We start from the raw sequence: 25565 nt of genomic DNA, 5'->3' as shown, positions 1-25565 counted from the left end.
ATACTAGTACTCAAGAAGAGTAACTTAAATTATAAAATTGTATAGTCTTCACATGATTGAGAAGACAAAATAAACATAATGCGTTTGTAATTTTTTAAGACCTCACATTAAGGATATAAAATATAAAAAACGGAGACAAATCAAATAGATATACACAAAAAAAAACTAGCGAAAAAAAGTTTCAAAGCAATTTAGAAAAAAACTTATCAGTGTTAAATATTTTCATTTTTGGTACATTTTTAATTGATGAATGTGATTTAGGATGAATATGTAAAGTTATGCTGTCAAAACTATGCTGTATCCTTAGTATTAAAAATATCTATTCAATATAGATCTATCATTTATAAAAATAAAACTGACACAAAAAGGAAAGGAACAGCGTTTTTTTTTATTGCTGTTCTTCATCGCATAGTCATAGTGAGGCCTTCAACATGGAGCAAAATAACTATCACATCACTGCAAGTTTAAAAAACAAAACCCCACATGCACCGGTATGAGTACTTTATTTGCAAAATGACGATCATTCCACAATCGTTAATTAAAGAACATAACCATGGAGTAATTATTATAGTATTAATGCATTGGTGATTTTATAATAGCCCTGTTATAAGTACAAGGTCTGTAACAATGGTCGAGGAAGTCTGTAATAGCCCGAGGCAACGCCGAGGGTCATTACTGACATCCCAGACCATTATTACTGACCGAGGACATATAACAGGGCCACTATAAAAACACTCATTACTTAATACATTTATCAACCAACTGTACAAAAGTGTATGTGTTGCTGCCAACTTGATGTCCTCTCTTACTGTTTTATTGATAGTTTAGTTAGAAAAAAATAATTGGCACTTCACCATCATAAAGCTTTCAACATACCAAATATCCAAGATATGTTATGTGTTGAAAAACAGGATGAACAGTGATTCCTATATTTGAAAATCAGCGGCCAGGTTACATTTATTATATTTGATATTAACACTGTTTTTTTCTGTAATGGCCCTGTTTTTCTGTAATGACCCTGTATTAATGCCCAGTTTGTCTGTATTTAGCCCAGTTAGGGTAAATAGTAAACAGGCATTTTTGGCAATAATTAATGTACATAGTTGGTTAATAAACCTTAATAAAATTTCCAAAAAAATAGTTCTTACGCATATCAGTATGTAAAATATATTTTGATAATTAAGGTATCAAATTAATAACTAGGGATGTTGAATGATACAAACATGTTTAAATGAATCAATAAATTGTGGGCATATATTGGCTGTTTCTCAGTTATGAAGACTCGGTACCAGGTTTGGTGAATCCAAAGTTCCGGTAACCAGTACAATCTAATCGTGTAAATAATGCTTTATTTAAACTGCCTCTATTAATGTTTAAAAGTGATAAACAAATAACGTAGAATGAGAGCAAAGACTGAAGGGTGGTGTGCGTCTGATTAAAATTTAATTACAAAAACTGGCCGTAAATTTTAATGTTGACTCATTGTTGGCGATAATGTTATGTCAATTGGCACAAAAACTGCTGGCCCATCCTACTTTGTTTACATATCACAACTCGTTTGCCACGCCCGTGTCTGTAAGGATGTTATAAATTTCAATGAGCGAAATTTATGCATACACCTGGCGAAAAATTAAGCAACTGATTTCGTTACTTACAATAAAACTCGTACCTTCCGAAATTTTTCCATAATAACAAATAATTTGTCAGTTTGAATGCTTGGTCGCACCAGTTGAATTATTATTGAAATGGGATAGCAGAACGGTGATGTTGTTTATAGAGCCCGTAAAATTAAATACGATCCACTTATAGTTTGGCATTGCACAAGGTCATGAAAGCGTAACTCATATCGTTTATTATGTCTTTACATTAACACCGTTGGATGTGCTCTGATTGAAACTTAAATCTGAGAAAGCATGTTTTTATACGACCGCAAAAACATTTTGCGTTCGTATAATGGTAGAATGTCGTCTGCGTCGTCGTCCGAAGACACATTTGGTGTCCGGACAATAACTTTAATTTAAGTAAATGGATCTCTATGAAATTTTATAAAAAGTTTTAATACATCAAAAGGAAGATTGGGATTGACTTTGGGGATGATGGTCCAAACCGTTTTGGATTTAGGGGCCCAAAAATGGCCAAACAAGTATTTTTCTACTTTCAGGATATCAAATTGTGTAATAGTATTTCATTTGCACTTGTTTAATACCATAGGTAAAAGGTTTGGATTGAATTTTGGGGTTATGGTCCCAAGGGTTTAGGAATTACGTGCCAAAAAGGGGGCCCAAATAAGCAGTTTTCAAAGAATAACTTTTTTAGCTATTCAAGTGTATGAATCTTTCTGAAATTATACCACAAGTTTCCATACCATGAAGGGATGGTTAGTATTGACTTTGGAGTAATGGCTCAAAAAGTTTGGGAATTAGGGGGAAAAATAGGTTCTTGGTCAATGGACAATTAGACCATTTAAAAGCAGTGTAAGGGAGGTAACTCAAAAATATTTAACATACAATTTGGGGTATGTTCGGATTTACCTCCAGTACACTACTTTTAAATTATGTTTACAGAAATGTCAGGTTTTGGACTAATTGCAAACAAGGGGGTGGGGGGGGGGGGGGGGGGGGTAATAGTTTTTCAATTCTTTTCTCAAATTCCAAATTTTTGAAAAGTTTGAAGAAGAAATCTTCAATCGCACAATATTGGGCAATAGCTTTGTAAGATCTTGACATTTGTTTTGTGTCAGAAACTCATATTATGTCAAAAAATTGATCACAATCCAACTGCAGAGCTGTATCAAGTTTGAATGTTGTGTCCATACTTGCCCCAACTGTTTAGGGATCGACATCTGTGGTCGTATTAAGCTACGCCCTGCGGAGCACCTGGTTTGTTGTTGTTATTGGGTTTCAACTAGCTTTCAGTACCTGCGAGTACTCTTGTATCGGCAATATAATTTAAGTGTTTTCATTTTAGATGCATTTGTGCGTCGAATCAATCTTTTGATCAATTTGCAACGGATTTTAACATTTTGTTCTTATGTCGTGCTATTTATACACCACTGTCCTAGGTTAGAGGAGAGCTGACCGCTTACAAACATGTTTGAAACTTCCTTATTCTTTATGTACCTGTCCCGAGTAAGTCTGTCATTCAGTGGATGTCGTGGTTCATGTCTGTCACATTTTTTTTTTTTGTTAATTGTATTGTTATGAATTAAACAGTTGTTTTCTTTCGGTTGAAATGTTTTTAACACATATTTCATGAAGGTGCCCTTTATAGCTGACTATACTATATGGTTTTTTCTCATTGCTGAAAGCCGTAGAGTGACCTATAATTGCTTGTGCATCCGTCAAATATTTGATCTTTGGTAGCTAGTTGTCTCATTGTTAATCATACATCATATCCTTGTTTCTATATTCATCAGATATATTATAATCTAAAGCTTGATAATATTCGACTTTTATTCGTCTTTCATATATTATATAACTCTTATGTTTAACTTGATCATTGGTCGTTGTTGTCTCATTGTTAATCATACCTCATATCCTTGTTTTTATATTCATGCGACACATTTTTTTTTCTGAAGCTTGATAATATTCGACCATAATTGGTCTTTTGCATATAACTCTTTAACATTCATTAGATATTTGAACCATCTGAGTAAACATTCAGTACTTTCATTATCTTATGAGACTATCTTGACACATTTTGGAGCTTACACTTCGGTTTTTTTAACAGCATCTCACAAAACCTCTCTAAATTCAACTATTGACTGTTCACACAGTACATTTACTATGTAGTAACATGTTGTAAGCCAAATTTTGACGTATCTCTGTTGATACTATCTAGCTCTAGCAAATGACACGGAATGGAAAGTAGTAGGTCCGGTAAGACCCCTTTTTGGCCCCAAAATATAACAGTTTTACAAAAATGTTAAAACGTAAACTTTTAGTTATTTAATGGACAGTTGAATGCTTCTGCTACATAAATATGGGCTGTTTTTTGACAATACAATGCAAATATATCGGGTTGTAGCACCATTAAGTCATGCTAAATTACTGAAATCTTCAAAATTCTACCATTTTAGTTAAATTTTAGACGTTTTCCGTGTAAAACGAAAGGGGCCGCATTCGTGTTCATCCTTAATATTGAAATGTAAGTTGTATTTTATGAGAATACATAACATATATAAAGGTTGTGGATGAACACGGATGCGGCCACTTTCATTTTTGACAAAAACCATCGGAAAAGTGACGTTTTTGGCATAATTGCCTGCGAGATTTTTCATTTTTGAGCTTGAATCGGATCGTTTTTAATGACTAAATCAGTTAAAATTTTTAACATAAAGAATCAAGTAAAATAGACACTTAAGTGTTTAAAAAGTGGTCAAAATCTTTCGTCAGATGAAACTGAAATTTGAGGCCAAAATGAGTCCTTACCGGACCTACTCCTTTAAAACAGAACAAAAATAACGAAAATAATTATAAAACTTTAACCTGAAAATTTATTTAATACTAATTGGTAATTCGCAATCCAGCAACATTTATAGATTTGAATTGCATTTATAATATATACATTTACAACATATGATACATCAAATCCATACATCTACTTTTATCCAAATGTAAGTATATAACATGTACGGCTATAGTTATAAAAAGTTTTACATGACAATAGTCCTAAATATACTATATTGTAAAATTGCCAGAAGTGTTTAAATAATGTGTTTAATATCTGAAATCTTTAATGAAAATACACGAGAATCATTCATAACTTAAACACAATACAAAATTTGATGAGTTTTTCTTTTTACAATTCGTGTGAAACGAATGTACATTTCCATTTACGTAAACACTATTGTACAAGACATTATGTGTGTATGTAATAATTGAAGCACACAAATAAGACGACATTATATTACACTGCATGGTATTATACAAAGTTTTTGACAAGGAAAACCTTTATTAAAACTTAAATATCCTTTAGCAAATAATGTCGAACAATAGTAACCATGTGACGCAATGTTTTTGAAACTTCCACTAAGAAATGGCAGGATTAGAATAATGTTGAAGTAGACTAATTATAACAAAATAATCCGTAGAAATTAAAATGGTAACCCAGCTAAGTTAAATATACTGAAATATTAATCTTGCATAATGAATGCCTGATCCAACATGAATTAAAATAAGTTTGCTGCTTGTTTGGTAAACCAGAATATATTACCTAAAATGATTTCGATTTTATTCTAATGCATATCAAAGTTTCCTTACTTCGATTGTACTTTCTTAGATATAAATGTTTTCGTTCAGTTTTCATTTGTCAAAATAAACAATAAATGAATCTCAATATAAGAATTTAAATGCATTATACCATTTTAAGTGTATACATTGACAGACATTTCTGTTTGACACTTTCAAATATCAAAAGCCACCTCTACCCGTAGATGCTCGGTAATAGTTACTAAAATTTGTAACGATTACAGGTACTGGTAATGCAATTGACAGCAATCCACACAAAACTGCCAAAGTGCCAATAATCTTTCCAAATATGCCAACCGGATACATATCTCCGTACCCGACAGTTGTCATGGTTACAACTGCCCACCAAAACGACCCGGGAATGCTAGTAAAGTGCGTGTTTTCTTGAGATAGTTCTGCATAGAAAATAGCACCTGAAAATATAACAATTCCTATTCCAAGGAAAAGAACGAACATCATAAGTTCTTGTACACTGTCTCTTAAAGTTTTACCTAGAAGTTGGAGTCCTTCAGAATGCTTGCTCAATTTTAGTATCCTTGCAACTCTCAGAACCCTAAGAACCGATATAGCACCAGTTTTCGACGATCCCTCGCATTCTCCAGTTATAAACAGCATGGCTAACGATACAACAAACGGCATGATTGAAACTATATCAATCCAGTTGACGAAATTTTTTATAAAAAGTACTTTAGAAGGACAACTGATGACTCTAAATATTAACTCTATAATGAACCACGACATGCATGTTGCTTCTATGATAAAAAGGGGCTGCACAAAGACAGGAACTTCTTTACGAGAGGTTACATTTCCAGGATGAATCTGTGTAACATTTGTACATCCCATATTTGCATACTGAGGTAAAGTTTCCACACAAAAATTGACAACAGAAACAACTATAAAAATGACGGATAACAATGCAAAAATTTTAGCAAGTATTGAGCTCGTTGGGTATTCAAAAAGCTCCCAGATCTTTCTTTGAAGAGGATTTTTTGGCATTATTTCGTGTCCAGTATCTTCAATTAAAAAACCTTCAGATTCCTTATAAGCAGTTATAACAGTGGCCCCAAGTTCGAAAAACTGCAACTCGGTAAGAAAAACATCAGTTGGAACTTCAATAGGTCTTAAAAGCCTTCCACCACTTTGATAAAAATACAAAATAGCGGGGAAACTTGGTCGATGTCGATCAAAGAAAAATTCCTTCCGCTTAGCATCCCAGTAATATTCTCTTTTAAATTTATCTCCTAGAAGGGTGTTCGGAAGTCTATTGAGTGTTCGAAGTTGTGTTTCAAACTTGAGACCACTGACATTGATAATTATCCTTTCGCATTCTTCTTGTTTGCAATTATGACCATCAGTTAAGCTTGCAGTTTCCAGGAACTCTGGCTTTTCTATCAAACAAACAGATTCGTGGTCAGTATCAGGCTCACTTCTTTCAGGAATCAGTTCGGACCGTCTGGAATCACATGAAGCATTCCGGCGATGTTTTCGCAAAAAATGCGGCGAATGTGGCGAATGGTGATGGTAATCCGGCGAGAGATACCCGTCTCGCCCTGGTACTGCAATTGAACCCCTTGGCTGATGTGTTTGGGTTTGGCTGATCACATGCATTGTTCAACAATTTTTTCTTTTTCTTCCGGTAAGCGGCCACCGGTCTGCCACAGTAACTTATTCTCCAAAAAACGAACGAGAAGGTATAAATGTAAATCACTGTATAATAAACTGTATCTTCGACGTCACGTTCACATAATAAATACTCCTTTATCCATTCATAGGTGTCATTAAAAATGTATACACCAAAATTGAAGAACTTCAACTTTTAATCATTGAATTCGGTTTAAAAAGACTCTGAGTAATTCTATTTTGATAATAGTCCTATTGAACACCCGTTTAAAATTTGGCAATGACTGTTTGTCTTCAAGTAATTTATTTCGCTCGCGGGTTTTAAATGGTTTTAAGTACACATATTTCTATACAGGGGAAATTAAGTAACCAATTCAAAAGTATGTTACGCGTATATTATATACCTTTAAATATCCATTCTCCTGGATTAAGGTTTAACTGGATTATTTAACAGTAAAATGGATTACAAATTAATATTTTATTTTATGACGATTTCGTATGACCTTAAAAAAACAACTTAAAACAAGTATACTTTTAGATAAATTTGCCAAAATCAAATAACATCGTTTTGTATTTTACATAGTTAAATATATTCTAAAAGTATCAAATGTATAATATATATGTTTCAACTCCGCCAGGCAAATTTGACCTTTATAGATGGATTTGACTGTTATTTTTATTTCCTCTGTATTAGTTATATACCACTGTAAGTGTTTCGGTTCTTTTACATCTTTGTCAAATACAAGAAAAGCCTTTAGACGAATTGTTATTTTCTTATGGACTCGGCATTAACTATGAGGGTTTTGATTGAGGGTCATTCCTTTTTGTTTTATTTTATTTTTCCCTATTTTTTTTTAATAATTTTTGCCCTTTACTCTCTATTCTTTATATGTTAGCATTCCATTATTCTCTATTTTCTTTTTTTTTTGTAACCTATTTTTTTCTTTTCTAAATTTAATTTGTTACCATTCATTCTTCTTTCTTCTATTATTCTCTATTATGTACTAGGATCCTCCATCCAGACCCTCAGCTATTCAGAACACTATCAAGCAAAAAAAAAACTTTAATATTTTACTTCTTTTTCTCATGTAGATCATACCTTGATTATATAATTCAAAAACGGATCCTGATTGAGTTGGTTTCTAAAAAAATCAAATACACTTAAATCGGATTTAGAAAATCATAAGTGGTAAACATCCAATAGGAAAGTTAAGAGATTTGTGTATGCCTTTGAAACTGTACATTGACGTAGAACTCAATTGTTTCATGTGTTTATACATATATCAACGATGTTTGACAACTCTGCAATATCAGAAACTTTTTTTTTTGTGGTATAAAGAGAATGAAACAATCTTGGTCAATAAGAATCCATCGAATTTCTTATTATCAACAATTAGGATGATATAACGGTATGAACCATACTTTGAAATACACGTACAAATACAATATACAAGGTTTATCACGGATTGTCGTAAACATTCTTATGTCATGGTAGCCATAGATCTATGGTGTAGCGTATCTTTAAGTTAGATCGCCGGATTACAAACTATAAAACTTTATATACCTATATGGAGTTATTTTCTTTCAGAACGTCAGGTCATTCTTTTTCAGAATCAACCCGGACGATACCATGTTTCAATGGTATATGCTCCAAGGCATAAAATAATGACTTGTGTAAGGTCATTATTTTCCTTGATAAACATGCAATCTATGATTTACTTAAAAATTTTATTCGTGTAATAGTTTTTTATTGCCGATTTGGAAATTTATTTTTAGTAGTCCCGCAATTTAATTTTAGAAACAAATAACGTGAAGTTTTGTTGCTTTATCGCTACAATAAAGAAACATTATCATATATGTCAGATGAATTTTAATGTAGACTTTCATAAAATAAATCCAGATTTAACATATTCGTGTGTAAGATTTTGAAAATCTTATTGAGTCAAAATGAATAGGTTGATTGATTTTTGGTTGCTTGCTTTACGTCCAGTGGCAAATATTTCATGCATGTTCAGAACGATACACACTGAATAGGAATTCATACTGTGACCTACATGTATTTATATTCGTGTTCGTGTCAGTTCTTAACTTTTTAAAATTTTTGTATAACTTTTACTCTATCAAATGATTAACTAATTAGATAATCTTATATTCTATTGAATAACACAAAAGTAACTCACAAAAGGGTCGAGTGTGGAGAGTATATAATTATATCCTGATTATCTTTTTGATAAAATGTATTGCTATTCAAATGACAATCTTTCTGAATTTTTCATTCGATTCAAGTAAAATTGTTAAAAAAATAACCATTTTCATCCGCGATAAAAATAACAGAACAAATAGAAAAAAAAACATACCCCTCCCCCTTTTCGATAAGCTAATTGATACCGTGAATAAATAACTTACAATGTGTCTTGTATTTTTCATACACCGTTATCGGATGGTAACAATACATTTGTGTCTTACTTCATGCAGTTACAGTGATATTTTTATTGTGCATGGATAACAATTTTTAAAAGGTTTATATCTTGATTATTTAGTGAGTTTTATTTCACATTTTAAATGAGCCGCAGGGCGTATTAAAACCTGAACGCATTAGAAAGGAATATCCCACTTTAGTGTTGTTGGTAAAATAGGATACTAAATTTTACAAATCTTTATACAATTAATTTTTTTTGACGGTATATAAGTCAGATAATGCATATTTGAAGGTTTTTCTTGTCGTAGAACACACCTTGGGGTGTCAGGATTGTTCAAAGAAAGACCTCCCTCCGGTCGGTCTTTCATTTGATCAATCCTGACGTGTCTGGGGTGTCAGGATTGTTCAAAGAAAGACCTCCCTCCGGTCGGTCTTTCATTTGATCAATCCTGACACCCCTCGGTGTGTTCTACGACAAGAAAAACCTTCAAATATGCATTATCTATAACATAATTACCTAATATTACACGCATGAAGAAACTAAAAACTAACAAAAGTGCTAATGATAAGATATCGGTTGTATATAATAAGTGACAAACGGATTAAAAGTACATAATTCTAATTCATGTGACAGGCACAGACAGGCACATACATGTGAGTCTAGAACCTGATAAAAGTTACGAGTTTACAGAAAAGCAGTTACAATTCTAATTTAACATAAGAAATACATGAACAAATATCGCTGTCACACATGCATCATTCTCCAAGTAAAATTGAGAATTGAAATGGGGAATGTTTCAAAGAGACAACAACCCGACCATAGAACAGAAAACAGTCGAAGGCCACCAATGGGTCTTCAATGCAGGGAGAAACTCCTGCACCCGGAGGAGTCCTTCAGCTGGCCCCTAAACAAATTTGTTACAAGTTCAGGTTTCAATGCAGCGAGAAACTCCTGCACCCGGATGTGCGTATTCTTATTTACATCAAGATGTTGTACAATAAAGTTGGATACCCTATTTTAATCATGCAACCCAATAACAAATGATAAAATCGCTGAAAGATCCCCTCCTAAATTATTGAAAACTGTAATCATGGTAATCCTGCATTGACACTGATATCTTGGTCACCCATTCGCGCTAACGCCCTCAACATTTCCTTTCTCAATATTGCATTACTTTTTGTAACTAAATGATATTTCTTTTTTTTAATAAACAACGTTCATTCCTGTATATGATGTCAAGATCTTTGCATTCATACAACTTTTTATCCTTGTGGTATAGACACACAGAAAAAGAATGAACACGGTCTGAACCTCTAAAAGAAGGAATTTAAATGTCTTTCCAAAACTGAAATTCTTCTTTAACAGAACAAACTGAAGCGTCCTCGTTGATGACAATATAGGGGAATACGTTTTAACAAATACACCGGTACATAGGTTTGAAAAGAGATGTAAGTATGTAAATACTCCGCTAGTGCTAAAATATAAACGAAATCTATCCAATAAAAATCTTTATTGTCATATCAACATAATAGTTTGTGACAAAGAAAACCAAAGCAAAATTAATATTACTAACAGATAACAATACTATTGAAATGAACACCTGGAATTTTTTTGAAAGAATTCTGCCCTGACTGTTTTATAAAGGGGATTTATTATATATACATTGTACAGGAGTCTATCTTGTCATGCACTTTTTGTTCTTGAGTAAGAGACATAAATAACGAGAAGGTAAAAAAAATCAAATAGATAATTTTTTTGTTAATTCACATTCAGGGAGGAAGTGTTTTTCACCCTCCATCTTGCATGTGGCATATTTGAGATATATTCTATCCTTTCTAGGATATATCATAGCGGTCTTTTTCTATTTCTAATCCATGGTCACTACGTCTCAACAAAGTAAAGCATTTTCTTGTAGCAAAGTAATTGGAAGCGAACAAACTCCCATACATGTAAGGCTATCGATTAATCAAAGCCTAAAATATTTACATATTCGTTTCTCTCTATTGAACTTATGGACATGCACTTTTACTTGTCAAGCTCCCGCTAAGTTAGAGCATATCGTAGAATGTTTGTCAAATTTGTTTATCGCAATTTATTTCGTTATAATATATGAACTTAGTTTTCTCAATGGACCTGTTCAAGTTCATACTTTCATGTAGATATAGGTTTAATCATAGTTTAGGCTGTAAGGTTGTCTTTAATTGCTTACATCCATTTCATTTGAACTTTGTTGGAAAGTTGTCTCATTTGCAATCTTTTTTTATAGACACTAGATATCACTGGAATCAGAATGTTCTCTAGTAATTATACTATATATATATATATAAAAATATTAATTTTCGCGAACCATTTAGGTCACGGAAATTCCAAAATATGGTATCAGTAAGTACGGGGCGCCGAATGGGACTCTTGTGGTTTTGTACTCAAAATTCAATTTTGTACGGACAAAAGTGACTTTTGTTCAACAAAAATGAGTTCAGTTTAACAAAATTTGTATCATACTACAAATTTGAAATTTTGTCATACAAAATTATCTATCAGCGGACAAAAGTCACTTTTGTCATGACAAAATTCATTTTTGTTACACAGACTTGACTTTTGTTACCTAATTTGAAAATTGAGCGACAAAAGTCAATTTTGTATTTAAATTAGTTTAGTTTGGTTTCTGTGAACTAATTTGCATACAAAATCGACTTTTGTTACACAAAATTGACTTTTGTTACACAAAATTGACTTTTGTTACACAAAATTGACTTTTGTTACACAAAATTGACTTTTGTTACACAAAATTGACTTTTGTGAGACAAAATTGACAAAATTGACTTTTGTCTCAACAAAATTGACAAAATTGAATTTTGTCTCAACAAAATTGACAAAATTGAATTTTGTCTCAACAAAATTAACAAAATTGAATTTTGTCTCAACAAAATTGACAAAATTCACAACAAAATTAACAAAATTGAATTTTGTCACAACAAAATTGAATTTTGTCACAACAAAATTGACAAAATTCACAACAAAATTAACAAAATTGAATTTTGTCACAACAAAATTAACAAAATTGAATTTTGTCTCAACAAAATTGATTTTTGTCTCACGAAAGTCAATTTTGTCTCACGAAAGTCAATTTTGTCTCACGAAAGTCAATTTTGTCTCATAAAAGTAAATTTTGTTGTTACAAAATTGAATTTTGTCATCACAAAAATGAATTTTGTCATCACAAAAATGAATTTTGTCGTCACAAAATTGACTTTTGTCTCAACAAAATTGACAAAATTGACTTTTGTCTCAACAAAATTGACAAAATTGACTTTTGTCTCAACAAAATTAACAAAATTGACTTTTGTCTCAACAAAATTTACAAAATTGACTTTTGTCTCAACAAAATTAACAAAATTGACTTTTGTCTCAACAAAATTAACAAAATTGACTTTTGTCTCAACAAAATTAACAAAATTGACTTTTGTCTCAACAAATATGACAAAATTGAATTTTGTCTCAACAAAAATGACAAAATTGAATTTTGTCTCACAAAAGTCAATTTTGTCTCACAAAAGTCAATTTTGTCTCACAAAAGTCAATTTTGTCTCACAAAAGTCAATTTTGTCTCACAAAAAACAATTTAGTTTCACAAAAGTCAATTTTGTCTCACAAAATTGAATCTTACCGTACACAATTGACTTTTGTGATTTAATTTCCATATCAGGTAACAAAAGTCAATTTTGTATGCAAATATGTTTATATTTGCATACCTTTAAGACAAAATTGACTTTTGTCATGACAAATATGAATTTTGTCTACAAAAATGAATTTTGTCATGACAAAAATGAATTTTGTCAACACAAATGAATTTTGTCATCACAAAATTGAAGTTCTCACAAAACAAGTCGGTAGCACATAGTTTTGTAAGACAAAAATGATTTTGTTATGACAGAATTGAATTTTGTACAAAACCACAAGAGTCCCATTCGGCGCCCCGTAGTAAGGAGAGTTGTACAAATAATGTGAATACACAGAACCCCCATCCAAATCATCTTTAGCTAAAAGTTTTCCTCTTTTTCTATTTTATATGTACTAACAATATTCCATTTTTCTATAATTTCGATTAAAATGTGCCAAAATCTGAGTTAAAATAGGTCGAATGCCCTAAATAAACATTCCCTGATTGGATGAAGTACTGTGGCGTCGATGTAAAGTATAGCAAGCCTCGATGTAAAGCATAGCAAGCCTCGATGTAAAGCACACGGTTCACAGGAATAAGGAGAGTTTTACAAATAACGTGAATACATAGAACCTCGATCCAGTTGATGTATTGCTGAAAATAATCAAGTGTTCATCATTTTCTGTTTGGATTCTGCTAACAACATTCCATTTTTTCTATAATTCCGATCTTAATATGTGAAATGGTGAAACCCCGCAATAAAAATAGATGGCCTCAATGGTAAAAGCAACGCTAAAAATTTCCGTTAATATGTTAACATCTTGAACTTCGACCCTGGGTTCAAAGGGGTTAATAAACCGATTCACAAATAGAGATCTCCTTGTGCTCAAATGTACTATTAATCCTTAGTGAAGTATACAGACAACTTCGTTTATAGAAATATATACACACTTTATCAATAATATATTGTCATGCTTCTGCATATTTACTTTTTTATGTTTAACTTTAGTCAAATTCAATTCTATACAAATTTTATTACGTAAAGCAACCGGAGTAAGTATATTTTTAGCGCTTCGTCGCCATCATGATCAAAATTCTTGATCGTTATCATTGCGAAATTTCACGTACATAGGGTTTATTAACATAGAGTAATTGTCGTAAGTATGGCTTATTAATTATATAGTTCTCGAGATACATGTGCTTCTCGACATTTTTGACGGTCAGTTTAGTCCTATTTATCTCAATTATTATCCCCGATGACAGAAATGTCAACCCGACCTAGTCGTGTCAAAATCTATTTGATGAACTAATTTCTTCTAGCATTCTTTCTGTATTATTTGATAACCAATCACATTCACGTTGCATGTTTGCACGATAATGGAGTTCTGTATGATTGAACTGTAGTGTATTGCAAGATTGATGCAAATTGTGACGTCAGTGCGCCTTCACGTGACATTATTATTTGTAAACAAGCTTAAAAAGAGGAAATTAAAAAATATCAAATACTGACATCCCAAAATTCAAAAAACGACATCCTGGATCCAGAAAGGGTCAATATTTATAGATTATCGTTGATCATCTCAACGAGATTAATTTTCTCGATTGAGCTGGTACAGCGAAAGTGAGAAAAGCAATCGAGCTGAGATGACCAATGATAATCTGTTTATCGCTATTTTACCTATGACGACGTTGTCAATTTCTTGTCAATTTCGTTAGCAACGCCACGTGGTCTCCTTAGTTTCTAACGATAATTTTTCCATCTCAAGCGAGAAGCATGATATGAAAATTTTCACAAAAAAAGATCAAAGGAAAAATGCACAAAATAGCGATAAATATATATAAATCTTTATTACCATGCAAAGTCTATATAAACTATAGGTTCTAATAGGACATGTGTTTTTAGGTCAGGTTTGTAACATGAAATCTCTAGTCTCAGTAAAAAAGCCAGTGATAGAACGTACGATAAACAGATAAGCAACTGGGACAATACCCCTAATGCGCCTTGAAATGAGGAACACAAAAGTCACTTGTGAACAAAAAATCTCTGTGTAGTGATATTTGACATATTTCTATGATAAACAAATGACTGAGCTGAACCATTAGTGTTAATTTAGAAAGTAAGGGAACACAGAATAAATGTGTAAAAACCATGGAGTTATTAAATGTGTTCAAAGTATTAAAATTTCAAAGAACTTATTGTGTTAAAAACGGGATGTTTTACCATGAGGAGCCACATCGCAAAAGGATATTCGGGGTTTGCTAAATTACGGAAAAATGAATCACACTTCGTACCCCGATAATTTAACCACATATGTAAAAATGTCTCAGCTTCGAAACAAGCCATCATACATGTACAAGTTTACGATATTGGCTGAGCAACAGAAGAAAACGTTACCATTACGGCCTATGGAGAAACAATTGCGCATATTGCCCCAACTATCTAGGACCTTTGAAGTAATGGAGGGGGAAAAAGCCAGTATTAGTACTATAACGTAGAACTATAAACATGCAGACAGACCCAGGGGTAGGGAAACATTTTGTTGACTATATAGGAAATCATCAAAGCATGACTCTCTCTCTCTCTCTCTCACGCTCTCTATCGCACACTGTCTCACTCTCATACACTCTCTCTATCTCTCTCTATCACACACTTTTTCGCACTCACTCTCACACACAGTCGGTCCCTCACACACACAGTCTTTCCCTCACACAGTCTCTCCCTCACGCACACACATTCTTTCCCTCACACTGTCTCTCCCTCACGCACACACATTCTTTCCCTCACACAGTCTCTTCCTCACGCACACACATTCTTTCCCTCACACAGTCTCTCCCTCACGCACACACATTCGTTCCCTCACACAGTCTCTCCCTCACGCACACACATTCTTTCCCTCACACAGCCTCTCCCTCACGCACACACATTCTTTCCCTCACACAGTCTCTCCCTCACGCACACACATTCTTTCCCTCACACAGTCTTTCCCTCACACAGTCTTTCCCTCACACAGTCTCTCCCTCACGCACACACATTCTTTCCCTCACACAGTCTCTCCCTCACACACACACATTCTTTCCCTCACACAGTCTCTCCCTCACGCACACACATTCTTTCCCTCACACAGTCTCTCCCTCACGCACACACCTTCTTTCCCTCACACAGTCTTTCCCTAACGTAGACACACATTCTTTCCCTCACACAGTCTCTCCCTCACGCACACACATTCTTTCCCTCACACAGTCTCTCCCTCACGCACACATTCTTTACCTCACACAGTCTCTCCCTCACGCACACACATTCATTCCCTCACACAGTCTTTCCCTCACACAGTCTCTCCCTCACGCACACACATTCTTTCCCTCACACAGTCTGTCCCTCACGCACACACATTCTTTCCCTCACACAATCTTTCACTCACACAGTCTCTCCCTCAAGCACACACATTCTTTCCCTCACGCACACATTCTTTCCCTCACAGTCTCTCCCTCACGCACACACATTCTTTCCCTCACAGAGTCTCTCCCTCACGCACACACATTCTTTCCCTCACACAGTAGCTCCCTCTCGCACACACACACTGCCTCTCTCTCTCACACTGTTAGACATTGAGAGAAAGTTAGGAAGATTGTGTGAGAGAAAGTAAGAAATAGGGTGTGAGAGAAAGTAAGAAACAGGGTATGAGAGAAAGTAAAAGAGAGTATGAAAGAGATCGAAGGAAAAAAATCAGTGTTAGAAAATGAAATAAAAAAATTAGAGTAAGAGAAAGAGAAAGTGTGGAACATAGCCGGTGAGAAAAAAAAAATTGAAAGAGAGTTTCAAAAATAAAGTGAATGACTGAAGATAGGAAGACATCAGTTCCAAAATAATTTTTTCCAAGCCAGAAGAAATTACACCTTGTGGAGGTGCACGGCTAAAGCAGTATCAGGTTCTCCTCCGTCGGCGCTGAAGCCTGTATATTAATACAGTCCATCGGCCAAAAACACTACTGCCTGCCGGAATTTTGGAAGGATTGGCGCCCTAACCTTCAGTTCCCTTCATTAGGTAACAGCGCACCCCTACACACTGAAATGAATCATTTTATCTAAATAAAAATATAATGCAATTTTCGGTGTTTTTTATTTCTGAGTCTTGCAATTTAACTTTTGGGAAGGAACTCGTTGATATGTTAATTGTATTTGTATATAAATAGTTTATCGCTCTTTTGAATTTATAAGTTTAATAGAGTAAAAACTGTTTTGTTTTTCAAATATTTTGAAATAATTCAAATGAACATAATAATGGGTGGTAACTTCAGTTAATACAAATAAAATATAACACGTGTTTTCCAGTCTATTCAAGTGAGATAATTGAATAATTAACACAAAACACAAACAACACTCACTTTTAAATTACCTGACTATATCAAAATAATGTGGCTTAAATACCTATGAAATAACTATTCGTCAAAGTGTAAATGAAGTGGATGTAAACAGTTAACTATATCATGTCAAAGGGATTTTATTAGAAGTACTAGAACACATCCGTGATATCGCGGGTCCGTGACTGAATTAAAGTACATGTATATAACTATGCGTAAGTCTTATTTTAGTATAGGTATTGCAATCTGATAAACACTGGGGTAAAGCTGATGACCGTAACTGCATTCACGGTCATCCCAAGATGTCGGACGAAAAATTAGGTCAGTTTCTGTATTGTCTGTTTAAGTGTTTCTATATCATTTTCTTTACAATTCATACATTGAAACGATATAAATTTATAAAAGAATCACTCGGAAATCACTGATTACTTCCGAGAAATGTGCATGAAACGGGAAATTCGATTAGAAAAAATCGCTCAGATGACCGTAAATCACAATCGAGATGACCGTAACAGAATCAGCGATTCATAACAAGGGTGACCGTAATTGCTTTTAAGATGACCGTAATTTGTAAATGATGACCATAACTTTTAAAGGATGACCCTCAATTCTAAGAAATATCAGTATTTATATAACTACCTTTTTGTATCAAATGATTAATCGTATTGGTATAAACATATTAATATGAGAGTATTATCCTATAGGTAGAAGAAAATAAGTCGTACTTCAAATGCAATGATTGCCATATGTATCTTTTTTACAGTAGAGGGTTTAATGTTTAAAACTTTGCAAAATGACATGCTACAAAAGCGCGATAAAATGACACCTCACAAGTATAATGAAAAAAATGCGGTTCACAGCCTCCAACTACTCGACAAAAGATTTTTCTTATTTCTAAGATTCCTTTTAATGACATAAGAAATACACATTTTTAAAAATTTCAATGCATGTAAACCCATTGATATTACATCGTCTTCCATTTTGTCGTGAAAATAAAATAACAGAAATATTTTGAAAATATTATACGACTAAACTAGTGAAGGTGAGCTCCAGCAAAGCAGATCCTTAAAATAGTCTTGTACGAACGTATCACAAGGCGGAACGTTGTCAAGTTGTATATATAAAGAAATGTTATCCCTACAGTCAGGATTCTTCTTCTTCTTCAAAATTGTCTCCCCATTACGCCAGTTCATGCTCACAATCGTAGAAATGGAAGCCATTGTAGGGATGACGCTCTGCCAATTTTGCTCTTGAAAACTGATAAATTTATCCACATAGTACCATTACGATCGATCGTTATATATCAGTTAAATGTATCTACTAGCTAATGAGCATCAGTTAATGATCTTGTCTGCATTGATTCAACTTAAAAATATTGTCTGTTCGGATGTCAGGTGGAATTTTGGAAAATTCTTAAGCATTTAAAAAAATTGTAATTAAATATTTCGAGCCGTGGAAGGGCCGACTAATCATTTTCAGTGGTTGAAGATTTTAAACCCTAGTAATCACACACAAGAAAGTCATATTTTTTCGAAGATATCCATTTTCATCATCCAAATTAAAAGACTGACGTCAAGTACTTTTAGAAAAAAATAGCTATTCGAACACACCTACTCTGTTTTTGTGATTCATTAGATAGGTATTTCACTTGACCCATATATTTCATCTTTTAGTACTGTGATTTTTTGACGTTATAAATTCAACCTGCAGCTTTGATATATAAAAATGATAGAATCTGAAGTGAGATGCTATATCAAATACTCTTGCTTCGATTTCGAGTTTGCGCTTATGCTGTTGAAAATACATCAGGATTCAACACTTCAAAAGGTATGCACGCAATTTCATTTCAAAGAAAACCAATGCAAAAATGCAGAAAAATTTATCTTGATTTATTACATAGAACTAATTTTTTAGTGCATTTCTTTTTCTTTACTATCACAAATAATATGGTGTCTCTCTTTGACATGTTTTCCCCTAATCAATTGTCACTTTTATCAAATATTGCAATTAATAATGTTTGTACAATAGACCACTTTCGAGTTCATCCGTCACCGGAAAAAACTCGTCAATTATACGCGCCTTTATCACCGTCATTTGTGCGTTTAGGGGCGTCGTCACTTCCTTCCATGGTTGAGCGAGTGGATGGAAAACTATAATTCTATATTGTACGAATTATTCGGCAAATTGAATTCTCAAAATTGACAATCAACACTGCTGTCATTAGGGAATTGTCAGTAAGTACCTACAGAGCAACCCTTATTTCTAGTTTATCCTGCACAAAGACGATCACCAAGACGCTTGATGAACGTAAATAGTGCAGGGATACAGGCGAGCCCCTCTATCTGGTAAATGACGTCATAAAGGCATGCATAATTGACGAGTTTTTGCCGGTGACGGATGAACACGAAAGTGGTCTATTGCGTTGAATGTCATTAGAATGTAGTTCTTATTTACTTCATCAGCTAAACTTAGAACTGATCTTCATTAACAATTAGCCTTGCACTTGTACTGATTTGTGTTCCTGCATCATTGGTCCCTTGACAAAAATAGTCCTGTTCGTCATCCTCAACTATACTGTTGATAGTTAAATGCGGAAGAGTGGCAGAATTTACTATAGTATATTTGCTTCCAGCAGATATTGTTGTCAATTCGCCGCCTGTGATTAGTCTCTTTAACCAAGACCATGATGTAGCCTGGGGAATGCCACTTATAGTACACTCAATTGTGTACGAGACGTCTCCGTAAATAGCAGTGCCATTTGACGGATTTATTGATATTGTTAGGAGCTCTAAAATATAAAAAAAATATGCAAAACTTTCACAGAAATTCCCTTTAAATTAAATTCAGAACTCAGAACAAAAAAATCTATTTAAAATTTGCAGTTTTATAATAAATCTGTTCAAAATAAACGTTTCATTATGTATTGTCTATTTTTCGACAAGTGATTTGGATTTACATAATTAGGTCCACATAAGCAATGAAATGAAATAGAACTTGTTTATTTTATATCTACTTCAAAAATGTGGTCATGTATAGTACTTACCTTGGTGCACTATCAGTATAAACTGTGACTTATAAATTATAAGAATTTATTTCAGATATTTTATCATTAAAATTGGTAAACTACTTCAGAATTCTTTAAACTCCTTGAAGTTATCTGGATTTTTCAACCTTTTATCACAATGCTCTTCAACTTTGTACTTGTTTGTCTTTCCAACTATTTGGATCTGACCGTCACTGATGAGTCTTATGTAGACGAAACGCGTGTATGGCGTATAAAATTATAATTTTAGTAACTTTTATAACAATTCTATCGGAATATATCTAGAAACCCGAATTTTTAACCATCATTTTTGTCTCTTTTAATTGAAAGATAAAGATGATCACTTAAGGTGGTAGGGGTGTCTTCCTCCATCTTGGATTGTAAAAAACAGAGAACCAAAGGTTCAGATTTTTTATCAAGTTAGCAAAATGTGATGCAGGAATGCAGATATTTAATGTGATTTTCATTTAAAAGAACCAATTTATAAGAATATAACCTACAAATATTAATATTTTTGCAAATGTTGATTAGTTTTGGTTGTTTAAAAAAATTAATTAATTGGCATTTCAAGGGGAGGTAACTCTAAAACAGTGCATTTTCTGAAGGATTCTTATGCACTTTTCCTATTTTGTATTTTAGCCGGAAAAAACGTACGGTGACCCTATCTTTTCTTTTGATATTCTCAAAGCATTGTCAGAAAGCTATCTTTTCCTCAAGTATTTAACAATTCTATCATTGTGTTTAGTTTCTAATCACAAAATGGTGTTTTTCCCTGTATAATCCATACAAAATTTATCATTTTGTCACGTCCTGTAGCTTGAGAAAATGCACGGTGACCTATCAATTTTATTATATTTTTAAACATATATCAATAGATACTAAGTTTTGGCAGAGTATGAACAAATTCTATCATTTTTATTTTAGACTCCCATACCACCTTAATGTAAGTCTTAATGTCTCATTTTGACATAATGTGTAGTAGTCTAGTCTGTCTTCAGAATCAACCTAAACAAATTGCAACAGAAAAGATTTTTTATATATCATATGAGATTATCATAGAACATTACCGTTAAAAAAGTCTAACAAAATCGTACGGTCGGAAATCGGTGAAAATTGAAAATAAAAATATCGGTGACGTGCCTGCCGATTCATGTCAGAAATGGTCCGCCATATTGACAAAGGGAGAAGACTCTTACATATGTGAATTTATAGAAACCAACTGAGAAGATGATATCACTGAAAGAATCGCTTACATAAATTTATGTTATTATAAAAGTATGCTGGTAAGTGTTTTTTTAACATACACTTATGTTTTACGTGTATTTAGATATTCGGAAATGCGTCAAGAAATGAATTAGACGAAAGTTCTTGACGCAGGTCAAACGACAAAGATCACTATATTTTTGTTAAGTTCAAAGAAAATAAATAAAATCAACTACCTTTACATAAAATCAATTAAATTTCAATTAATAAAGTCCAAAATTTAACAATAAAAATAATTTAAAGGGACGTAGTAAGACTCGTACCTAACGGAAACAAAAAAGTATGGAACGCCAAATTAACAAAAATGGACAGTAAAAATTGCAATTTTGTCGATTTTGAACTAATTACTATAGCCAAAGCATTTATTCTTATCTTCTATTGCGTTTTCTTCAAATAAATAATTTTAAATAATTGTTTCCTTCCTTTTTTAATGAATTATTGTCGAAAATAACTATTTTGTAATTCTATTTCAGCTTTCACTTGAAGAAACCTATGTCCGATTTAGCGTCATGATTTTATTGGAGCTAACCACAGTCACTGTGCTAATTGTTAAGCACACGAATAATTTCTAAATCAGGTACTATATTATATTTTTCTGCATTGCCTATTTCATTGAAAGTATTTTTTCACAGTCGTGTCAAAAATATTTGATTGCGTATCTTGTTCCATCAAAAGTCAATTCAAACCAAATTCAAAATGAATAGTCAACTAAACAAATGTACGGAATAGGTTACAATAAAACACAATCGAAAATTTCCAAGTAGGGAAAACATCGAACATAGTATACTTTTTTTAATGCTTTACAATAAAATTGTACTTCTTAAGTTCAAGATGCTCGTTTCTGTGTGTACTTTGTATAGTTTGTCTTGTTTGTCTTAATGTCCTTTTCGTTTTCTCGGACGCGATTTAAGCCTATTGATTCTCTTGTCGCCCTTTTTGACACTTTTCAAATAATTCATTATCTTCAGCAGTGCTAGAATTCATAAGAAGTTGAGAAATGGACAAATGAATTACAGTGTATAGACACACTAAAAAAAGAAACATCACACGGACAAGAAAACATTATTCATTAAGAGTCGATGTTGTTTATATTTGTTGTTCTGAATAATATTTTAATGTGTATTGATATGTTATATGACAAATATAAAAATTAAATATGTAACAACAAATGATTGTGTACTATTTCTTTTCAGCTACATCTATACTATGAAGAAATGTATTGTGTGCCTAAAAGATGACCACCAAACAACACTGATCAAATTGCGACAAAAAGGTTGTCTTGGAATCATCAAAGCTAGCCAGGAAAGAGGAGACTGTTTGTCCGCATAAGGGTAATTTTGTCCATCAACTCTGCAGGAAAACATATACCAATCCAAATGACATAAAGACATACAAAAAAGAAAAACTTGTTCTGAGAGAAATTAATACAAATACTCCAAAATTACGATCAAAGTCCCATTTTGATTTTAAACAACATTGTTTATTCTGTGGAAATGAAGCAACAGACTCCAAGAAAAAAGACAAAAATGTATTTCAGGTTCGAACTGATGATTTTGAGAGTCGCATACAAGATGCTTGTGATCTTCGGAATGAAGATTGGGCAGATGAGGTTCGCGGAAGACTGGAGAGCGTAAGCGACCTCCAAGCAGCGGATGCTGTTTATCACCAGGCATGTAGTGTAAACTTCCGCACGTGCAAAAACACTCCTGTATTCCGTTCTCCCATATCACCAGACGCAAAGCCTGAAAAACCAAAGAGGAAGGCCAACTTTGCAAGAAGACGGCTTCTACAAAATAGTCGACTTCCTTAAACATCATGACGACGAACAGATTTCCATATCAGATCTTGGACGAGATGTGTGATGGGAATGCTTATAGTCAGATGTATTTAAAGAAAAGATTGGAACATTTTGGAGACGAAATCATTATTACAGACATACCAGGTAGAAAAAGTGTTGTAACTCTACGTGAAACAGTGACTTGTATTCTTCAGGACTATTATCAGAGACCAAACGATTTAAATCCAGATGACGAAAAGAGAGCTTTGATCAGTGTAAGATTTGAAATATTCAAATTTTAAATATAAATTTATTATTTATTAAATGTTTAACTAACATATTCATTTATTCTTGTAAGAATAAGAAACACAGTTTTTACTATTTATTTATGAAAGCGCTAATGTAACGTTGCGCTCTTTTGAACAACACATTTTCCCGTTTCTGTTTTATGACGTTACGCCTTTGATGTGCGCTTCGTCGTCTAGACTTTATTTTGATAACATACGGATGCACATTGTTTTATTAGATAGATTAAAGTTGGTAAGAAACTTTTTATGTATACTATCTTTTTATTATATCAAAACTTATTTAAAGAGAGAAAACATTGTGTACTATTTATTAGAAATATGCGTAACTTTTAATAATTATTTTAAACGTAATTTAACTTACGAGAGAAATTATGATACATGAATGAAATGGTGTTTATTGTTTGTTTAGGTTAATGTGAATACTTAAACATGTACATCTTATTATAATTTATGTATTTTTACTTATGTAAAATTATTCTTTATTTGTAGAGAATCGATTGTTAGCGACCATATGATTTTTATAAAAGAATAAAAGATAGAGACATGGTTAACTCGCATACTCATCTCTTCGCCCTAAGTTAAACTTTATGTGATTCGTACAATTCTCAACTCTGGAGAGGAGGAAATTCTAAAATTGTGCCGAATTTTGAATATTTGTTAAAAAAATGGCTACCGATAGACGGAAAGAAGACTGTCTGGACTTCAGTGATGCAAAACGGACTCGTAGTACGAATTTAGCGCAGCTTACTAAATTGTACAAAGAATTGGAGAAGAATTTAATTTCATATGAGAACGTGGAACATGCAAAACAATTATATTCAAAGTTATGTGAAAGGTTTGAACAATTTAAGTTAGCACACTTACAGTGTTTAGATTTGTGTACACAATCAGAAGTTATAGCAAATTTGGAAGTGAACTATGAACGTTGTCATGAGAACTTTGTAGAATTCCGGGATAGATTTTCTCAGTATATCGCGAGTGAAAAATCGCATGAAGAGGAAATACCCGAAGAAAGTGATACAGTTTCAATTGAAAGCAGTTTGAGTTCACGATCTTCAGTTTCATCACAATCTAGATTTCGCAGTGCCAAAGCTAAGCGGCTAATCGCAGAACTTAAACTCAGGAAATTATCAGAACAGCATGAACTAGAGCGTGCACAAATAGAAATTAAATTTAGACAACAGGTATTTAATCAACTATCCGAGATGGAAGAGGCAAATATCGAAGAATCAGTGTGGCAAGAAGCAGTGGAAGAAGACACAGATAATACCAGTGGAATCGTGAACATTCGGAACATTTCGCAACAGTCTCGCAAACATTACAGAGCTCTGTTCCTGCGAGTGAAAAGTGTATTAAAATGAACTCTCTTTCCGGACAAACTGCAGCAACTGATAAACCAAAGATGAACATTAATAACAGTACACAGGGAATCAGTGCTCAGTCTGGATTTTCGGATGTAAGTGTTTCCAGCATAGATTCGGCTTTTCAACGCCTAGCATCTACACTTCACGAAGGGTTTAATTAGCCAAAACCAGAATTATTAACTTTTAATGGAACTCCGTTAGACTATAGTAAGTTTATACGGAACTTTGAGACAAACATTGAAGGTAGAATAAGTGATAATAGTTTGAGACTGAGTTATTTAATTCAGTACTGTAGAGGTGAAGCAAAGTGTTGTATAGAAGATTGTGTATTATTAGATTCTGATGAGGGTTACAAACGTGCTAGGGCAATATTGTACTCCCGATACGGTAGGCCACATGTAATTGCTAGATCATTTATTGAAAAATTAGTGTACGGCGCTCAGATTAAAGCGTCAGATATTGAAGGTTTATCTAAATTGGCATTAGAAATGCAAAAATGTGA

General features: G+C 33.2%; 2 protein-coding genes across 2 annotated transcripts in view; both read right to left on the bottom strand.

Annotated features, from left to right (window-relative positions):
- Positions 1–4472: 4472 nt before the first annotated feature.
- Positions 4473–7245, bottom strand: LOC134723634 (potassium voltage-gated channel subfamily A member 7-like). Its single transcript, XM_063587196.1, has one exon. The coding sequence runs from the start codon at positions 6855–6857 to the stop codon at positions 5412–5414; it is 1446 nt and encodes a 481-aa protein (XP_063443266.1). The 5' UTR covers positions 6858–7245; the 3' UTR covers positions 4473–5411.
- Positions 7246–18239: 10994 nt separating this feature from the next.
- Positions 18240–25565, bottom strand: part of LOC134715469 (hemicentin-1-like) — a 57489-nt gene continuing 50163 nt past the window's right edge. Inside the window, exons 34-35 of the mRNA XM_063577691.1 lie at positions 19727–20096; positions 18240–19334 (exon numbers count right to left, since the gene is read on the bottom strand). Of these exons, the coding sequence (XP_063433761.1) occupies positions 19777–20096 (320 nt within the window). The 3' untranslated portion in view covers positions 18240–19334; positions 19727–19776. The remainder of the gene's footprint in view (positions 19335–19726; positions 20097–25565) is intronic.

This window comes from Mytilus trossulus, chromosome 1 (genome assembly GCF_036588685.1).
Source record: "Mytilus trossulus isolate FHL-02 chromosome 1, PNRI_Mtr1.1.1.hap1, whole genome shotgun sequence".
In the NCBI taxonomy this organism is placed as follows: domain Eukaryota; kingdom Metazoa; phylum Mollusca; class Bivalvia; order Mytilida; family Mytilidae; genus Mytilus; species Mytilus trossulus.
This window is presented reverse-complemented; position numbering and strand designations above follow the sequence as displayed.